At 44.7% G+C, this 18255-nt stretch overlaps 2 protein-coding genes and 4 non-coding genes across 7 annotated transcripts in view; 5 read left to right on the top strand and 1 right to left on the bottom strand.

The window, feature by feature from the left end:
* Positions 1 to 1148: 1148 nt before the first annotated feature.
* On the top strand, positions 1149 to 12280 carry lama3 (laminin, alpha 3). The gene is made up of 38 exons (XM_037249102.1): positions 1149 to 1350; positions 1869 to 1982; positions 2074 to 2186; positions 2265 to 2348; positions 2435 to 2541; positions 2760 to 2804; positions 2897 to 3027; positions 3117 to 3221; positions 3324 to 3438; positions 3509 to 3679; positions 4072 to 4262; positions 4375 to 4503; positions 4570 to 4721; positions 4850 to 4979; positions 5338 to 5437; positions 5523 to 5639; positions 5910 to 6080; positions 6282 to 6433; positions 6672 to 6857; positions 7022 to 7173; positions 7450 to 7612; positions 7735 to 7862; positions 7932 to 8082; positions 8164 to 8268; positions 8335 to 8468; positions 8584 to 8701; positions 8978 to 9106; positions 9181 to 9311; positions 9387 to 9497; positions 9589 to 9736; positions 9904 to 10022; positions 10323 to 10503; positions 10748 to 10891; positions 10970 to 11129; positions 11399 to 11526; positions 11608 to 11698; positions 11928 to 12041; positions 12107 to 12280. The coding sequence occupies exons 1-38, from the start codon at positions 1204 to 1206 to the stop codon at positions 12253 to 12255; spliced, it is 5016 nt and encodes a 1671-aa protein (XP_037104997.1). The 5' UTR covers positions 1149 to 1203; the 3' UTR covers positions 12256 to 12280.
* A 45-nt stretch (positions 12281 to 12325) lies between these two features.
* Positions 12326 to 18255, bottom strand: part of osbpl1a (oxysterol binding protein-like 1A) — a 24994-nt gene continuing 19064 nt past the window's right edge. For both annotated transcript variants that reach the window (XM_037249104.1, XM_037249105.1), the window contains 10 exons: positions 17035 to 17169; positions 16843 to 16940; positions 16553 to 16735; positions 16366 to 16473; positions 16052 to 16141; positions 14730 to 14856; positions 14238 to 14345; positions 14005 to 14128; positions 13728 to 13818; positions 12326 to 12805 (listed from right to left, as the gene is read on the bottom strand). In XM_037249104.1, coding sequence (XP_037104999.1) covers positions 12703 to 12805; positions 13728 to 13818; positions 14005 to 14128; positions 14238 to 14345; positions 14730 to 14856; positions 16052 to 16141; positions 16366 to 16473; positions 16553 to 16735; positions 16843 to 16940; positions 17035 to 17169 — 1167 coding nt within the window. In that variant the 3' untranslated portion in view covers positions 12326 to 12702. The remainder of the gene's footprint in view (positions 12806 to 13727; positions 13819 to 14004; positions 14129 to 14237; positions 14346 to 14729; positions 14857 to 16051; positions 16142 to 16365; positions 16474 to 16552; positions 16736 to 16842; positions 16941 to 17034; positions 17170 to 18255) is intronic.
* trnap-ugg lies at positions 17393 to 17464 on the top strand. Its single transcript has one exon. It is a non-coding gene; the product is annotated as a tRNA-Pro (tRNA).
* Positions 17580 to 17651, top strand: trnap-cgg. The gene has a single exon. It is a non-coding gene; the product is annotated as a tRNA-Pro (tRNA).
* On the top strand, positions 17767 to 17838 carry trnap-cgg. Its single transcript has one exon. It is a non-coding gene; the product is annotated as a tRNA-Pro (tRNA).
* trnap-cgg lies at positions 18147 to 18218 on the top strand. The gene has a single exon. It is a non-coding gene; the product is annotated as a tRNA-Pro (tRNA).

Raw genomic sequence — 18255 nt, 5'->3', positions numbered from 1 at the left:
GACGGGAGGCTAATATTCTGAACTTTTGTGAGAAGAGTAGATGCGTTTCATTGATTTTTATGGTGGATAATAGTAAGTTTGTTACAGTTTTAATATGTGCGGCTTTGCGTTTCATGCGACTCGGATGAGCTGGTCATCACCGACTGGGAGATGTGGAAGAGCAGCCATGGCGTGTCCTAAAATGACACCATGAAACCACACACACGGCTCACCTCCGTTTACTGTGACTGTGTATGGATGACCCTCACAAGTGGATCATCTGGGAGCAGAACAAGCGTATGATTGAGGAGAATAATCAAGGTTTTCCTACAGGGAGGAGGCCCGGTTCGCCGTGGCCATGAATAAGTTTGGCGAGTCGATTATGAAGACAAGTGGATGGTGAGCACTTTAGTTCTGTGTATCTGACCTTTCTTTGCCCTCTGTGAAGCTCTAAAGCAAAAAGACAGGCCCCACAGACTTTTTCACCAAATATTTTGTCCAGCAAACCTCCTTACTCACTTCCCCGGTCCTGCCCTGTCCTTTCCTGTCCCATGTCCTCCCTCTTATTGATTAGTAGTTGCCGCATCCGTCCCAAATTGGTTGTCATTCCATTCAGAGATAAGATGTTGTAATGTTCTTGTTGTCATATATATCATGAACATTCAGCGACTGTTCTGCTGTGGTTTCATTTTCCTGTTTCCAGTGTCACCTCTGTTCTCTCCGTCTGCCCCTCCAATCTCTTTATGTTTGGCAGCACTATCAATAAACATCATAGTATGAATAACCACAGAGGGCGCAATTGAAAATCGCCTTGCACAGCTAAACTGTAAGTCAAAAAATAAAAAAATAAAAAAATGCAGAGTCAGGGACACCATTTTGTATGACAATGCCGAAGGAAAGAACAGGTAATACAACAAAAAAAACCATTTGGGCTATTTTTTCTTATTATTATATTTGGGACTGTTTAATTAAAAAAAATGCAGGGCCTTCCCCCAACTTTTTTATTTTTATTTTTACAGTGTAATTACCACATGTCCAAGCAGTGTTCTAACCAAATAACTCAACAAGGTGCAACCACACCTTACTGAACCTTGAACCCCAATGAACACTCTCTCTCACTTTCCCTTTTCGTCTGTCCCGCCTGTTTCATGGAAAAAAAAAAAAAGCTCCAAGGTTCAACTCGATTCATCACCAGAGCAGGAACATTGCGTCCGCCATTGAATAATGCCAAAGAATATAAAAGCCTGGGTTTGGTTTTTAGTGTTTTCATTGGCATGGGTTAGTCCCTCCATTGCACATCAGATGCCACCAGGCCATAAAAGGTTCTGCGATCCATCCCAGAGCGACCGGACGGGAAGCCTCATTGCGCAGGTAATATGCATGGGCTGACTTCCTTAGCTATACCTGCACTGATCTGACGGCGTTTGACGAGAGAGCTTCAGCGAAAACAGTAGTCTGACTTTACAAAGATAACACTGAGCAATAATCCTGTTTGGATCAGCACCAAATTATGCACTTGCTTCCATTACTGGCCTTTTTTTCAAATTCGTCATTCATCACTGAGGAATAAAGCAAAATGTAAACTCATTTATGTCCTTGGAAATAAAAATATGTCGAGATGAAAACAAACAAGAAAGCTCTATTTTGAAGTGCAGGCACTTTGTATGACACGGTGACATTTCTCGCTCCCGTTCTGAGCGCCGTCTGTGCGGTGTGTGACAAATAGAGCTGCGAGTGAGCCTGACAAAACACTTGGAACAGTGCACACAGGTGCAATGTATCACTTTGCGCTCTGATTACTGTGCCATGATTCATCCGAGTTGGGTCAAGAGATGTTGGAGTGTTTGTTTATTGACCCACAATCAAACTGTGTGTGTGTGTCCTTGTAGAAGTGCGATTCCGGCTTCTACAGAGAGTGGAGCGGGCCCTTACGAGGTCAATGTGTACCATGCAGCTGCAACGGACTCTCCGACCAGTGTGACGAGCTCACGGGGAAATGTGTGGTTGGTAAAATATATTTGCGTACTGTTGCAAGTTAGCCCGTTGAAAACATTTTGATGACATTTTTGTTGGTGTCATGCAAACAACTTCCAGAACTGTCAGTTCCACTCGGCGGGAGACCACTGCGAACGATGCCAGGAGGGTTACCATGGCGACGCGGCCCAAAAATCCTGCCGCGTTTGTCCGTGTCCCTTCACGTGGAACAAGTAAGTCACTTAGCCAAAGCTAATCTTCCTGCTCTGCACCTTGTTGGTGTCTAATTCTGCATATTTGTCTTGTCCAAGTCGAGCTTTGGCGTGCATGAACATTGGCGCCGGGGTGGTCGAGTGTTTATGCAAACGCGGCTATGCGGGATCCAGATGTGAGAGGTTTGTCCCGCTGCGATATCATCAGCATATTCTGCCCAAAATGATACCAGTCCGTTTTTTTCTTTGGCTCTTTTCCCGCCTTGAAGATGTGCGTTTGGTTACTATGGTAACCCAGAAACGCGCGGTGGCAGCTGCAAGCCATGCAAGTGCGACACAGACGGCGATGGGCACATTTGTCATTCCCTGACTGGAGGTAAACATTTTTTTGGATGAGAAATTAGTGCAAAGACTTCCAGTTTTGTCATTGAATACAGTAAATACAGTATTAGGGAAGGCAAAATGATTCTACTACTATTGTAACTACTAGTATTTTAAAATGAATTACAATATAAAAATGATTGATAATTATAATTGAAACAATTATCATTATTTTAAATCGATTATTTTTTTAATGATTTACTTTTCTCATAGAATACATCTCACCTGGTAACAACAGTTGTGAGGATCATTTCCACGGTGAGCTTCTTCCAATCTCCTCCCTAAGCACTAAGCTTTACCAGTGGACCACTTTTGTAGTAATGAAGCCTCTCCTTGTGATTCCGTGTCAGCCTTGAAGTGCTGCACTGAAGCTTTGCTTCCTCGCTTGAGGGCCAACGAGGGCGACTTGCGTGGGCTGGCTCACATCTCTGCTCCTGTTTTAACACTGATCCATCCTCAGGCGATCGTCTCTGACGTGGAGGTACCTCCGTGACCTAGACACTCCTGGAAATTCAGAGACTGCGGTAACCTCAATGGGCTTCTCTTTTATTGCTTTTTTCCCCCCTTCAGAGAGTAGTAAAGAGTTACAGAGGTGCCAGGAGATATCTGGAGATTGAGCAGCTGGAAGAAGATGTGAACGCGATTGGAAAGGATCTGAACCATCTTAGAAACAAGGTAGACCTACTGAAGCCCGCAGTCGAAGGGATCACTGTGAGCATCACGGGGTACTATAAGACCTATTAAAAAATCAGAGAAAAAAATCTGTTGTTTGTGTAGGTCCTTCAACTGTCTTCTCTAGTGAATGAGGCCCTTCACAGTCGCAAAAAAGGGTCAAAGACAAGGGCTAAAATTTTCCTCGGCCATGCTGAATCCATCATGGCGTCATTCCCAGGTAAGCGATTAAACACATCACATCATTGCACCGATGGCTCACGTGATGGTGTGCTTTTGTTGTTTGTCAGATTTAATAAAGCGGCCGAGCCGGGCGGCAGATGCCATCAGGCTGGGCGGAAGCGACAAGGCGACCGTGATCGAGGAGACTCGCCGGCTCGTGGAGGAAATGAGCCGCATGGTTTGCGGAGAGGCGACGACCGGGGGCTCAACCCGCGGTCAGAGGGAGATGGCGAAAAAATGTGATGTAGACTAAGCAATGTGTACATGCAAATAATAAGGGCGTGGAAGTACAAAATACAAAACTCAGCTACGTGGCATTTTTTATAGCTGACGTGTAGCAATTATTTGAACTGGATGAATTGATAAATGAGGATGACAGATTTTATCTTCAGCTTTTTCATCCATCTTGAGTCAGATAACGTTTTGCTAGTTAGTGTAAATATAGAACAATATATAAAGGAATGAGGAAAAAAATAATGAACAAAAAGAAATTTGAATGTAAAAACAAAATAATAGGAAACAATTTCTAAAAGACCCCACCCTGAAAGAAATGAACGCCCGACAACTCTGACGTTCAAACCAATGCTACTACATTACTAATAGAATACATTTTCTCTCATGTCCTTCTCAGTGCTGGACGGGATAACCAAGATGGCCGCCGTGAGACCCAATCAACAGACTCTGAACCAGACTGCCAATTCTCTGCTGGCATCACAGGCTCTTCTGGGGCACATGACTGGCCTTGTGTCAGGTGCAAAGTTCGCGGTTGGAAGAGCGAGACATGTTAATTTGAAGAGTGCCTCTACTCTGCGACATGTGCTGGTAAGTCAGCTTGCTAGCATATTGGCCTAAATAGCATGCTAGTTGAAATTGAAATGACATAGCATGCATTTTTTCATTCCTCCAAATACCTGACGTTGTCTTGAATTTTTAGACTCGGCGGCATGGCCACGGTCCAACCACAACACAAACACGTTCAATCCGTGCATTGCATGAAAGAACAAGAAGAAATCAGTTCCAGAACATCTCCGACGTCTTCTTAAAGCTGCTGGACGTCAAACACGTGAGCGCAGGTCTTCCTTTCCTTTGCTTCGGTTTGACGCCGTTTTCTCGTCTTTGCCCCCGGCAGACTTTCGAGGAGAACGCGGCTCAGCTGGACGGTGCCGAGCGACTGCTGCGAAATAGGATGAATGACATCTACCGTGTGGTCAGAACGGAGATCATCGGCGAGGCTGAGGAGCATGCGCGGGAGCTTGGCAGATTGGCCACAGACATGCAAAAGTTGGTGTACACTTCATTTTTTAAATAACACTCACACATTCATATCAGGATACGTATCAAATCGTCTTTTATCTGAGAGATGAACAATTTGTGGCATTTGCTGACCACTGTGCCGAATGTCATGACAGAATGATTCCCACGGCTGACGGCACAAAGCGGTCCAGTGAGCCCAACAGATTGAAGAACATCACAACTGACACGGAGGAGGCAGCAATGGCTGCGCATCAGGCCGACAAGGCTGCTGACGAAACCTTAAAGGTGAATTAAGTGCCGGCGGGGTTAGTTGCGCCACTGACAACCAAAGTGGGTGAACTCCATTTCTGTCATTTTGGTTGAGAGCATGTTTCTTATGGCTGACTGGTTTAGTGCAACAGTGGTCTAAATTCCAAAATCTGTCAAATCTATCTCCAGCCGATGAAAAAACATTTACCAAGATGGAAAAACTAGCACCTGAGCTTAAAAAAAATACAAAGTGAAATAATGGATCGTGCCAACTATTTTCAAATTCACCTTCTCTGTTTTCACTTCAAAATGACAAAAATGGAGTTAGCCCTGTCTTGTTCGCGGTGGCTCAGCTCATGAAAAAATGTTTAACATTGTTCTTTGACTAAATTAGGATATGGCACAGGGTGGTCTGCTCTTGACATCTGAGTCCATGAGAGAGTATTTCACTAGCGTGTGGACTACAGCCAATCACACCCAGACTGACTTCATAAGTGTGTAACCACGAAAAAAAAAAAGAAATGTGAAGCTCTATTTAAAATGAGGAGGTGACGCATGATGACATCTTTTGTCCAACAGCGCTCTCAGAGTCACTGAACGCATGCAAAGATGGCATGAAAAGGCAGCAAGACAAAAGAGAATCTCTGCGATTTGACGTCTCCAGAGTGAGCCATGAAATCAAAAGCCTCAAAAGAGGTCAGTGGTTTAGTATGTGACGTTAAAATTTTACGTTACGATACAGTTGGAATTCAGCACACTTTTAAAACCGTCATCAACATGTCACAAGTATAGAAACCACAAAAATGCAATTGTAACGAAAGTAAGGAGAGTTTGAATACCTTTAAAAAATATTATTTGCTGAAATGGACTCTGAAATCATAATACTGTGTGTTTTAGAATTAATGATGTACTTTTTAAGAGGATTAGTAGGAATGTCACACCATAAAATGTCTTTTTGTATTTCAGATGACATGAATGTGATGATCCAATCCGCCAAAAGAGAAACTTCTGTTACTAATGACACTGCCACTCATGTCACTAACAGACTGATGAATATGGGAGAGGAAATGGCCAGATTGACTTTGAACAACAGCGCTCTGGCTTTCAACAACATTTTAAATGACGTACAAGATGCTGGTAAGTACTTCATTAAAAAAAAATAAAAAGAAAAGCCCTTGCTGAAGCACTCACCCCAAAAATTGTTATTGCAGTAATACAGCTAGTATCATTGTAGTTATATCTCGTATAGTTCACATTAAAAAATACATTGTTCGCATTTTATTTATTTTTGTGGGTCCATTTGGAACTGTAATTCTCAAATAAGATGTTGCATTTCAGTGAGGAGTTTGAAGTGGGTGCTTCCGGTAATGACAGACAAGCTGGTCCAAATGGAGGCCCTGGCAAAAACGTCACCAGCTCGAGGCAACATGACAGAAAACATTAGCATGATCAAAGACCTGGTCCAGGAGACGAGGAGCTATCTTGACAGGGTGATGTATTCCAATATTTATTTATTTTGGTCTTTCGAGGACGATTAGCGATTACGTCTCCTTCTATTGAGTGCAGATTTTTGTTACCATGACACACGTAGGCAGAACTCGAGAGTATTTGCTACCAGTAAAAAAAGCAGTAAAAGGCGAGATTGTATTTTCACTCGTGGAGGCAGCACTTCAGTACCAAAACGCTTCATGTGAAAAAATGATTGTTGCGTCTTCATCATTTTTGCAGATCTCGCTCGCCACCGCGTTCAGAGGGAAAGGCCACATTGAGCTTCGTCCCCCGAGCAACACCGAAGACCTGAAAGCCTTCACGGCCCTCAGCCTCCTTCTCAGTGTGGAAAAAAAGCCAGCGGAGAGCAGTAGAGACCAACAACGAGACGACGACATGTTTGTTTTGTACCTCGGCCACGAGGATGTGAGTAACCTGCCAGGACACAAATATTTTCAAATTTTCAGGCACTTCTTTTTCTGTCAGGTTTTTACTTTTACTACCTCCAATTAAAAACAGCTACTGTATATGAACTTTCTGTCACCTTTGAATATGGAGCAAAACTAATATGCAATCTCGTCTGGTCTCAGTCATCCGGCGACTTCATAGGGATGGCCATCAGGCACGGCGTGCTGATTTGCATCTACAAGCTAGGCGGCCACGTCCATGAGGTGGCGGCTGGTCCTATAACTACGTTCACTGGCGTGCATCCCTCCGCTTTGGACCACGTTGTTTTCCACAGGTTTGTATATGTTTAGAAAATGACATTCGCAAATTGACCTGTCCCAGTTTTTGGCGGGAACCAGTTTGTGTGTGTGTGTGTGTTTACTGCCTCATTTTCTTGCATTTTGTTTTTACATAGCAGTGTATAAGGGAACATCAATTATTCATGTTTTTTTTTGCTATTTGCGGTCAGGCATTTATCCACCATGAAGGGAGATAAGTTTAGCCGGTGGTTCATATTTTTGAATAATTTATATTTTCTTGTTTTTTTTTTGGGGGGGGGGGGGTTCCTCAGAATTTACCACGACGCCGAAGTCAACATTACAGCGAACTTCACTTCAGAGTGGCCCGTCTCGTTCACCCCCAAACGTCACCTTCCGAACACCGCGAGTGGCGTCCTTGACCTGGATCCACAACGCACGGTTTTCTACGTGGGCGGCTACCCTCAACATTTCAGCGTAAATGCATTAAAAAAAAAAATCATTAAACCTTGAACATGTCATGTGTAATCAGAAAAATGAATTTGTGACTTTTTGGCATACCACTAGAGGGCGCCGACCTTTTCATATCTCCTTTTCAGCCTCCCAAGGAGCTGCGCTATCCAAACTACCGAGGCTACGTGAAACTACTCCACATCAACGACAAACCGCTTTGCCTTTACAACTCCAAGCGCACCGTCAACATGGAGCCCGGTGTGCACGCTTTAATGTAAGCGCCCAAAACAAAGCCTTCAAATTTTAAAACAAGTGAAATCAAAAGACACCACTCGTCAAGCAGGTTACCCGGATCCGAGGTGTCCCATTACTACCAGGGAAGCGGCTACCGCGAGGTCTTGGTGAAGGAGCCGTACAAGATGAGGAAGCGCATCTTTAAATTGCGCATAAAGAGCTGGGAGAGCGATGCCTTGTTGTTCTACATCGGCACCGAAGTAAGGCTCAGGGAAGATAAAAATATTTCGTCACGGTAGATTCGATTGTGTGAAAATTTCCGAATTTTGCCGCCTGTGCAGGAGTTGTTTTGGTGCTTGCTGGTGGAACAAGGCAACCTGGTGATTCAAGGTCAAAACAAGAAGATGAAGTGGCATCCTTGGAGGCGTGACTCAGTGTCTCTTTTTGTAAGTTCTACAAAGAAAGAAAAGAACATTTCTTGTATCCGAATGTCATCAGCTGTGTCTTCCCAGAACAAACACTTCACCATCACCATTGATGACATGTTCACGGTCAACTACGAAGACCAATACTTCTCCGACAAGCATGTTCACATTCCTATTCAAAGCTTTTATATAGGAGGGGTGCCGCAGCGCATTAGAACCAGGTAAAAAAAAAACAGGAAGAAGAAAATAACACTCTAAGCCAAAAGATTAGATCAACAATACGGATTGCTTTCCAAATCACATGATTCCAAATCCATGCTGCCTTTTTGACCTCAGACACGACATCATCGCTCCGCCGCTGAGAGGCTGCGTGGATCTCGTGAGCGCCGATGGCCAGATTGTGGAGTACAACACGACAATAGGCGTCAGTGATGCGTGTCCCTTCGGACTGCCGGTAAACACGCCGCTATTGTTTCTGCACAATTGACTAAGCGTCACCACCAAGATTCCCAACACTCATCATCTGCTGACAACTTGAGGAACATTCCGTGTCATACCAGTGGCCAGTAATGAATTCGGTGCAAAGTGGAGACTGTGGAGTACCTGTATTTACTAAAAAGACGAATTTCAGACCACATGGGATCAGATCAACCGATCCAAAAAAAAAGCATGCGAGACAAACAAAAATAAATAATGACTCCATATGCCATTTTTTTTGTCTTTAATGCAGGGCGTTCGCACAGCCACTTTGCGTTCGCCTCTTTCGGGTGATTGGCTTTTTGCACCAGACCAACAGCGTTTTGCTCTGGGATTCAGGAGCATGCACAAAAACGGCGGCATTCTCAGGAGCAGCTCTCAGGTGAAAAAAAGAAATAATCTATACGATATAACCGTCCAGATGATTCCATGAGTATTTTTCTGTGTGTTCCGCAGAGCACCTTCTTAGGTCACATTTCGTTGGCCGACGGCTTCCTGCAATTTCGCCTCGGTCGTCACAGTCTGACGTCATCGCAAAGATACAATGACGGGAGATGGCACTACCTGTGCGCGGCGCATACGCCGAGGTACCGCTTGTCATTCTCCACCGACAAGTATCCCACAGATTTTTAACAACATGACTAATGACGCCATGTCGTCAGGCTTGAAGTCCAAGTTGACAACGTAGACATCAATCTTAACGTATCAGTAGAGGAAGCAGAGGTGAAGCAAGAAGAAGAATTCAGAGTCTGCATTGCTGACCTTTACTCCAGGTTTGGACTCTTTATTATTTATTATTAATTTCCCGCTCAAAATGGGTTGTCGTGTCTTTCCGTTGCAATTACGATCCATAACTCAATGCAGGTCGGCAGCGCAGAGCTTGACGCCGGTGGATCTGAATTCTCCGCCGCCGACGGCAGGTGTCACCCCGGGTCAATGCCGTCTCGGCTCGCTCACGCAAACACCACAACTCCCCACAGATGTGAACAGACAGTTGGAGATGCTCAGAAAAGTAAGCGCTTTCATTTTAATTCACTTATACACGGAGGTCACACCATTAGAGGGAAAAGGTTCTACAGTCACTATATTTCTTTTGTCTCAGCATTTCATACACAATTCTCAGAGCTAATTACAGTTTCCGTCTTGGTTTTTACGCTCGCCACTCGTGTGTCTTGTCAGACTGCAGACCAAACAGACGGCGAGTGCGGACGTCAGCGGCCGCCCGGCCGCGGCTACCAGCTCTCACAGGGAGACAGCTGGCTGGCGTACAAGCTGTCCCAGCAGGACCTTAATTACAGGTGGTGTCACATTCCAAAGTAATCCTCTCGGGTCCTTCCTGAGGACAGGAACCGCGTGCCGGTGTGATCATCAAGCCAGACAGATGCTGACAGGCTGGCTCACCTTGACCTTACACGCTGTACAATTTCCTTGCACAATTTTGAAGAATATCCTCATTTATTTTGGAGCGCAAAATATGACCTCCAGATATTTTCAAAATGTAGCAAATGTCTGTCTGGCTATTTTAATCGCACTGGAAAAAATAGGTCGTATTTAATCCAAAGGGTAAGATCAGATTGTTCTTCTCGTTATCTACTCAGGCCTCACTTCTCCCTGGACGTTAAGACCAAGTCCTCTAAGGGTCTCATCCTTTATGTCGAGGGCACGGGGCCGGTGCCCCTGCTAGCTCTGTACGTGACAAACGGCAAGATTAAGATGTCACTTGGGCCGGACAGAGTCATCCACCACAAGCTGAAGACAAACGACGGACACTGGCACAGAGTAAATGGACTGCAAAGTCTGCTCAAGCAACCACCACCCCGAGCTATGTTTGTCATTGCTACGGCTAACTTAGAGCGTGTGGTCCATTTTTGTAACAACCTTTAAAAGGACGATCCATTTTTCAGCCTGAATTGGACCTGGAATGTCAATATTTTGTATTACTTTTTTTTTTTCTTTCATTTCGCTAAAAGCATTATGCTGTGAGTTAGCTCAATGATGCCTTTGTTGACGCTTCTTTTGGCAGGTGGATTGCAGTGTGGAGAAAAACACGTTTCATCTTCTGGTCGATGGGATCCGCGTGATCGACGGCAATTTGCCCAATGAGGAAGGCTCGTTCTTAAACTTCCACAGTTATGTCTACCTGGGGGGCCACCCAGGGGTCACTAAAGTCAGTGTCAAGCTTTATTGTTATATATTTTGATGTGTTCATGCACTTTTATTACATGTGGTTTATGCTCTCACACAGGGACCCCAAATCCTTTTGAAGAGCATCTCGGGATGCGTGCGGGACTTCCGAATGAACAATTACCCGGTGGGCAAACCCGAAGCTGCCCGCGGAGTGTCGCCCTGCTCGGACGGGCTCACGGAGAACGGGGCCTACTTTGGCGGCGGTCACGTCGTCTTAGGTTTGATGCCCTAACAACATTTCTCTTCAGAGCACCATTTGATTTTCAAAACTTGACGGTTCATTTTAAGTTGGAACGGTTCAATTTGGTTTGCGTCAACGCACTTTTGTTTGTCTATAGAAAATTGTTGAATGGAAATGTTAATGGTTGATAGGCCGGATCAAAGAATGAAACGGGGAAGGTGGTCCGAGGGTTTTAGTTTGCCCACCCCTGCCCTAAATTATTTTCCTGACAAACAACCGCATTAAGGTATTATTTCTCCTTTCCAGACGATCCCTTTGCAGTGGGCGCTCACTTTGCGTTGACCTTCGAGCTGCGCCCCCATCGCCTGACCGGCCTTCTCTTCCATGCGGAGGCCCACGGAAGCAGCTTCGACGTGTTCTTAATTAACAACACGGTGACCTTTCCCTCTTGGACGCCGTCCCGTTTAATTAGGGAAAGGGGTGGGGGCCACTTGAGTGATTTTGTGATCTTGCAGGTGGGCGTCACTGTGAATGATGGCGGCAGCAGTGTCAGCGCCGCGCTGACTCCACAAAACCTCTGCAATGGAGAGTTTCACGTGATTAAAGGTATGCTTAGCTCGTGATTGGAAAAGGTCTGTTTTCAGGAGATGGTCCATTTCTTCTTCTTGACTTACAAGTGCCCCCAAATTTGGAGATTGTGAACTTATATCTGCTAGCTTAATGCTAACACGTGATGCAAAAGTCACAATAGGTATTAATCTTTCAACAATAGAAATTTTTTAATAGAATTGAATTCTTGGTGGGCTCGTTTCATCCATGTTACACTGTTGCTTAGTTTCCACAGGACAAGAACACCTGACGCTAACAGTGGACGACGTTTCTGAAAAGAAGGCTGGCTCCTTCGCATCCTTCCTTTCCTCCATGAAACGGGCATTACTTCACATTGGAGGTAAGAAATCACACCGTAGCTTTCAAAAATACCAAAGGTGAGTGATGCATTTTTTTTTTTTACAGGGGTCACAGATTCAAGTGTTGCCCCCGTGACATCGCCGTACATGGGCTGCTTGAGAAATATGATTATAAATGGCAGACGCATTGCATTTGAGACGCGGGCGGTGACGGTGCTCGGCCCCGTGGATGTCAAAGCGTGTCCCGCACTCTGAGAAGGAGGGTGTGGCGTCACTGTCTTGTCAACTGTCACAATATGTTGGTAAAGTAAAGAGAACAGAGGTAGACTTTACCATACAGTTCATATATTTGGTTGTTTTAACAGTTTTTACAGGTATACCTAATAAAGTGACCAGTTAGTGTAACAATCATAGATATTGCCCCGGTTTCCCCTTTTTCTATACATGGACATGTAAATTGCTTTTTTGTAGCGTAGCATATTGTGGAAGATTGTTGATGGCTCAGCAAGTGTTTATACAACAAACAAGAACTTCAGGAATGTTAAAAATATTTAGACAGCAGCCTGTTAAAAACAACAACACACACACACACACACACACATATAGGAGCGAAAAGTCCAGAGATACTGACATTTATCATACACACTTCTAAAATGCAGTTTAAGGCCGCAGTTCATGTGTGCATCTTTCTTGTAAAGAATTCTAATAAATGTCCGGTAGATGAGGATACTTCCTGTCCCAGTATCCACCCGTGAAGATCCAGTCTTGGGATCCGGTGTGGGGGTTGGGACCCTGCTGGAACCACCTGACAACCAAGACAAGAAGTCAAAAGGTAAGACGAACAAAAAATAGACTTGTATACAGAAAGTTGGGTCTTCAGAATACCAGTGTGAGATGACACAACCATTTTTATCTTTTATCATGTCCTCACTTAGCCCGTAAAGCTCAGGCTTCTAACCTCATCGTCACGGTAACAAAACGTGATCTCCTTTTAGTGTTGTATGTATGAACTCTGTGTTGTGTCACGTTTAAAATGCACAGAGGAAGAATCTTGTCAAAAGAAGGAAGAGAAGTGGATAACTAGATGAAAAGTAGAGCAGATGAGCGATAAAAGCACACGGTGGACCCCGCCAAGCCCATCTGAAGAGGGGGGGAGGGGGGGCACACATTTCGAGATGATATCTCAACGCAGAGGATATGAAAGACTTTTCTTTCAATTATTTCTGGTGATTTCCCATCATGCATGTGGAGCACGTAGCTGTCAAAGTCTAACCTTGGGCCAAGAGCGCGAGCACAAAAACAGACAAGGAAGGGGAAATAAATATCCATTTAGCTCAAGTGTTTCAAGCAACAAACAGACTGCAGGATAGCTTTACAACCAGCGCTCAGCATTTACCTGACCGAGTGAAAATCAAAACATCTCATTTCGACAAGCCGTAGCTCCGTCGAATCGAAAGGTAGTGCTTTGCTGCTATATTGCGGCATTTACAGGCTATTATAAAGCGCTTTGCAAACATTCTTAGAGTACGAGTAATTAACTCAAAATGGTCGCTCAGCTCAGCACATTAAACAGACAAACCAGAGCGGACACAGTGAATAATGATGTCCCGTTTTTGGCGAGATGATGAGGACACCACACGGTTTCCGACGGATCCATCTTGTCGCTAACAAAGTTGGATCCGATTAAAAGACTTTGCATAAATTACAAAATGCCTCCTGTCTTTCACCTTGTCTTCCACTCGTCCTCCAATTTGGAGCTTTTTTTACGGGCCGCCCTCTGCTTCTCCTCCAGTCTTTTCTTCTCCTCGCTGGCCAAATCTGTGGCAACAATAACTAAACTATAACAAACTTTTTTTAGACCAAATAATAGCTCCCCCCCAAATCCTCAAAAAGAGAGCATCTTTTTTTTTTAATCAATGCAGTCAAATGTAGAGGTAAAAATAAGAAATCGTCTAATCTGTGTAGGATACAATTTATTTGACAATATAAAAAAAACACGGTTACCGATGTCACCGTTTTCCATGGCTCGAATGTCAGGCCTCATCCTGCAGTCCGTCCGGGGCAGGACGCCTTCCATGTCCTCGTGCAGCTCGTTCAGCTGCATGGCGAAGGAAGTGAAGCTGTACATCTGCCATCAGATCAGACGGCAAAATTGGATTCATTTCAAGGGGTAGTGCGTAAGAAGCTAGCATATTACTGAAACCACATGTGAGTAGAAGTGCGTTTTCAAAGGTGACCTGGGTTGAGTTGTTGGGCCGAGGGGGGATCCTCCAAAGTAGCTGGCTGCCGGGAATCACGTCCACGCTGTCGGGAGCTTGAGAGGGAACGTCATCCTCGCTGTCGCCCTGCGCATGATGCGGACGGCGAAACTCATTTTACAGATCAATACATTTTGCTCTCTTCTTTAGCAAAAACGTACAAGCTCAATCATTTGTCTGCTTATTATGAAAGTACATCAGTCGTTTTTCTTCTTTTTAAGAAAGTGCAACATCCATCGATTGTCTGGCTCGAGCATGAGTCATTTACACTTCCTGTTTATTATCCTATGTTCCATTTTTTAATCTATAAAATAATGTTGCCTCCAGCCCACCATTAACCTCTAATTATTTTTTTGCAGTGCTCGACTTGGTTTTACACTTGTGTGACAGTTCCAAATGCGACTCTAAAAATGGGCTGACCAGTCTTTTTCTGCTACTGTAGTCACAGTAGCACCCAAGTAGAGTTATTACCTTTCTGCTGGCATTTTTGCCTTCTGCTCCTTTCCTGTCACTTTTTCTGTGAGCCTCCAGGGCAGCGGGATCGATGACGTACAAACACTCGGTCCACTTGCCGTACAGCGCGCACAGCTTCTTTTTGCTTTTGTGTGGAAAGTACACACACACACACACACACACACAAAATCATTATTTTTCGCTCGTTTTCTGGCTCGGCGGTGACAAGGTAACATAACGCAAGTGTCGTTATCAGCATTTGTGGCTTTCGCCAAGTAATGTCACGAAAATGCGCATTTAGTGGCGGTCTGTGATTAAAAAAAATATATGAACATACAAATAATTAGTTTCTTTTCACTACTTGGCTGCCTTTCCTGCAATTTTGGAAACGTAATTATACGCTTAAGTAACAAGTTTTTCTTCATTTTAGGAATATCCACAGCTTGTCTACTTTTTAGGAAAGTGCAACATCAGTAGTTTCTCTTCATTTTTCCATCATTGTTTTCTTTTAGACACAAAACTTGTCCTTATCAGTCTTACACGCCTCGCCAAGTAATATCACGCATTACACATCGAGTGCTGGTATCACTGTCAACGGCTGTAAATGCTTTGCACACCCGGCCCAAAAAAAATCCCCATTTTATCTCACGTTCTTCAATGAGCCATCTTGCTCCACGGTTTTACTGCTTTCCTTTAATCCCACTTGGCTACCCTTCTTGCAGATGTGAATTTTCATTCGGCTCCTGGCGTTGGAGAGCTTGCATTCCAAGTCAAACGACTGATTAATTGCGGGGGAATTGCTAATTAATAATATTCTTGGTAAATTGGCATCCAGCCAAAGTTCTTCACGGTGGCGGTTTTGATTTACAAATGATTTCTGTAAAGTATACTTAAAGCACATTAAATCACGCTGGCTCGGAAATATAATGAAGGATCGGGTTATTTTGATGTGCTTTTAATAGGCGCCGAGCGTGTTGCGTTTCCCGCAAAGGCTTTAATCTCAATCACTCATAAGCGAGAGCGATGACAATGGGACTTCCCACTCGGCACAAGGGTTTGGAAATAATGAAAGTACACAAGGAATGATGAAGTGTCATTAAGGAGACGATGAAAGATACATTTGTAGATACGTTGGAAAATGACAGGAATTAAATAGCAAGCTGTTGCACATTCATTGGTTTGCTTGACAGTTGAATAAAAAGAAGTTGAATTCAAGAAAAAGAAATAGACAGGGAAAGTTAGATTTTTTTTCACAATTAAAATGATTATACTTTTTATATTGACTGTATATGATGACAAATCAACACCACACAGTTAACCAATGATTTACGTGTGCGTACCTTTTGTCCAATATGTACCCTTCAACCTTGTGCAGTTCTTTGCCAAAGAGGCCACATGGCTTGAAGTTGAGGCAACATTTTTCACCAGTTCTGCAAAACATACAGAAGACCATGAAGCCAATGGAAACCTCCTCCAAGGCTTTAAACGTGAGTGGCAGCATAACAACAATCATTTATCCAAGTTGTGGTTGCTATTTTGATTCACTCAAGGTGCTGGTGTTGCGGTTAGCATTAGCAATAGCATCAACATTAACATCAACTTAGCAACATTTCTTCCTTGTTAAGGAAATGATTATTTTTGGAAACCTTCTTACTTGTGGTTGATCACCTCCACACTTCCATACTGCTCAATCCACAGCTGGCCCACAATGATGTTGTGCACGCAGCACGTGGGATTGGTCCACGTGTACGCTTCGTTGTGGCTGCGCAGCCAACCAAAGCCTTTTAGCGTGATATTAGGAAGCGGAAAAGAACGTGATGGTGTATTTTGGCGGTCCTCACTTGGGCAGCTCCAAAGTGAGGACTCCTTTGGGCTCGGCTTGCATACTCTTCCCCCAGAACTTGAGTTTGGGGTAGATGGAGCCGTGGAAGACAAAGTCCTGCTGGAGGCCCTCGGCGTGGAAGGCGCTGACGGGAGGGTGGTGGCTAACCTGCTCTGATATGAGCCGGAAACCGAGGTCCTCCCTGGATGGGTGCGATTTAAGTCACATGACTTCAGTCAGACTATTTTTGAATGGAACATTTGCCATGGAGTGCTTGGATTAGAAACCTGGATTGATCCCCCCCCTCACCTGACCAGTTCGTAGGTTTCTCCGAGCAGGGGGTTGAAGGGCTTGCCCGTCCTCTCCCACTGCGATGCCACCGCAGACACGACAAAAGCGGCTACGCACTGACGTGAAAAGTTGCTGAATCAACAAGATATTCCCACTCAAGCAAATCTTTTGCTGACAGGGCTTGTATGTTTTGGGCTATTGTTGCATTACCTTCATCCTCTCAAGGGAGTCCATAGTGTCGTTGGCCTGGTGGATGAGGTATGTGTGCTCCATGTACTCGGTCAGACGCTGCAGGAAACTGAGCGGCTCGTTGAAGATCACAGGCATGGCGATCTTGGAGAGCTCCTGAAAGTGACAGGTAATGGAAATCCCAATGTCGTTGTTGGTCTAGTCGTATGATTCTCGCTTCGGGTGCGAGAGGTCCCGGGTTCAAATCCTGGACGAGCCCTCGTTTATTGGGCGTCTTCCCCATTTACTTGAGCCATTGTCCAACCTTGGGCCTTGCCTTCTCTTGTACATTGTCCCATAAGAACCATGTGACAACTAATAATTTAAAACTTCAGTACATGGCTCGTTGGTCTAGGCGTATGATTCTCGCTTTGGGTGCGAGAGGTCCCGGGTTCAAATCCCGGACGAGCCCTTGTTTGTTGGGTGTCTTCGCCATTTACTCGAGCCATGGTCCAACCATGGCTCTTGGCTTTTCATTGTCCCATGACGACCCATGTGACATCTAACAATTTCACAACTTAGTATATGGCTCGTTGGTCTAGTCGTATGATTCTCGCTTCGGGTGCGAGAGGTCCCGGGTTCAAATCCCGGACGAGCCCTCGTTTACTGGCCGTCTTCCCCATTTACTCGAGCCATGGTCCAACCATGGCTCTTGGCTTTTCATTATCCCATGACGACCCATGTGACATCTAACAATTTCACAACTTAGTATATGGCTCGTTGGTCTAGTCGTATGATTCTCGCTTCGGGTGCGAGAGGTCCCGGGTTCAAATCCCGGACGAGCCCTCGTTTATTGGCCGTCTTCCCCATTTACTTGAGCCATTGTCCAACCTTGGGCCTTGGCTTGTCTTGTACATTGTCCCATAAGTACCCATGTGACAACTAATAATTTAACACTTCAGTACATGGCTCATTGGTCTAGGCGTATGATTCTCGCTTAGGGTGCGAGCGGTCCCGGGTTCAAATCCCGGACGAGCCCTTGTTTGTTGGGTGTCTTCCCCATTTACTCGAGCCATGGTCCAACCATGGCTCTTGGCTTTTCATTGTCTCATGACGACCCATGTGACATCTAACAATTTTGCAACTTAGTATATGGCTCGTTGGTCTAGTCGTATGATTCTCGCTTCGGGTGCGAGAGGTCCCGGGTTCAAATCCCGGACGAGCCCTTGTTTGTTGGGTGTCTTCCCCATTTACTCGAGCCAT

Source organism: Syngnathus acus, chromosome 4, assembly GCF_901709675.1.
Source record: "Syngnathus acus chromosome 4, fSynAcu1.2, whole genome shotgun sequence".
Taxonomy (NCBI): Eukaryota; Metazoa; Chordata; class Actinopteri; order Syngnathiformes; family Syngnathidae; genus Syngnathus; species Syngnathus acus.
Note: the sequence above shows the minus strand (reverse complement) of the source record. Positions and strands in the feature narration are given on the sequence as shown.

What these genes read in the sequence shown, in the direction of transcription:
- lama3 (XM_037249102.1), top strand. Translation starts at nt 1,204, where the DNA reads ATGCCAAAGAATATAAAAGCCTGGGTTTGGTTTTTAGTGTTTTCATTG. An exon ending in TGTTCTACATCGGCACCGAA is followed by an intron (nt 8,083 to 8,163) that starts GTAAGGCTCAGG and finishes CCGCCTGTGCAG; the next exon opens with GAGTTGTTTTGGTGCTTGCT. An exon ending in CGTGTCCCTTCGGACTGCCG is followed by an intron (nt 8,702 to 8,977) that starts GTAAACACGCCG and finishes TCTTTAATGCAG; the next exon opens with GGCGTTCGCACAGCCACTTT.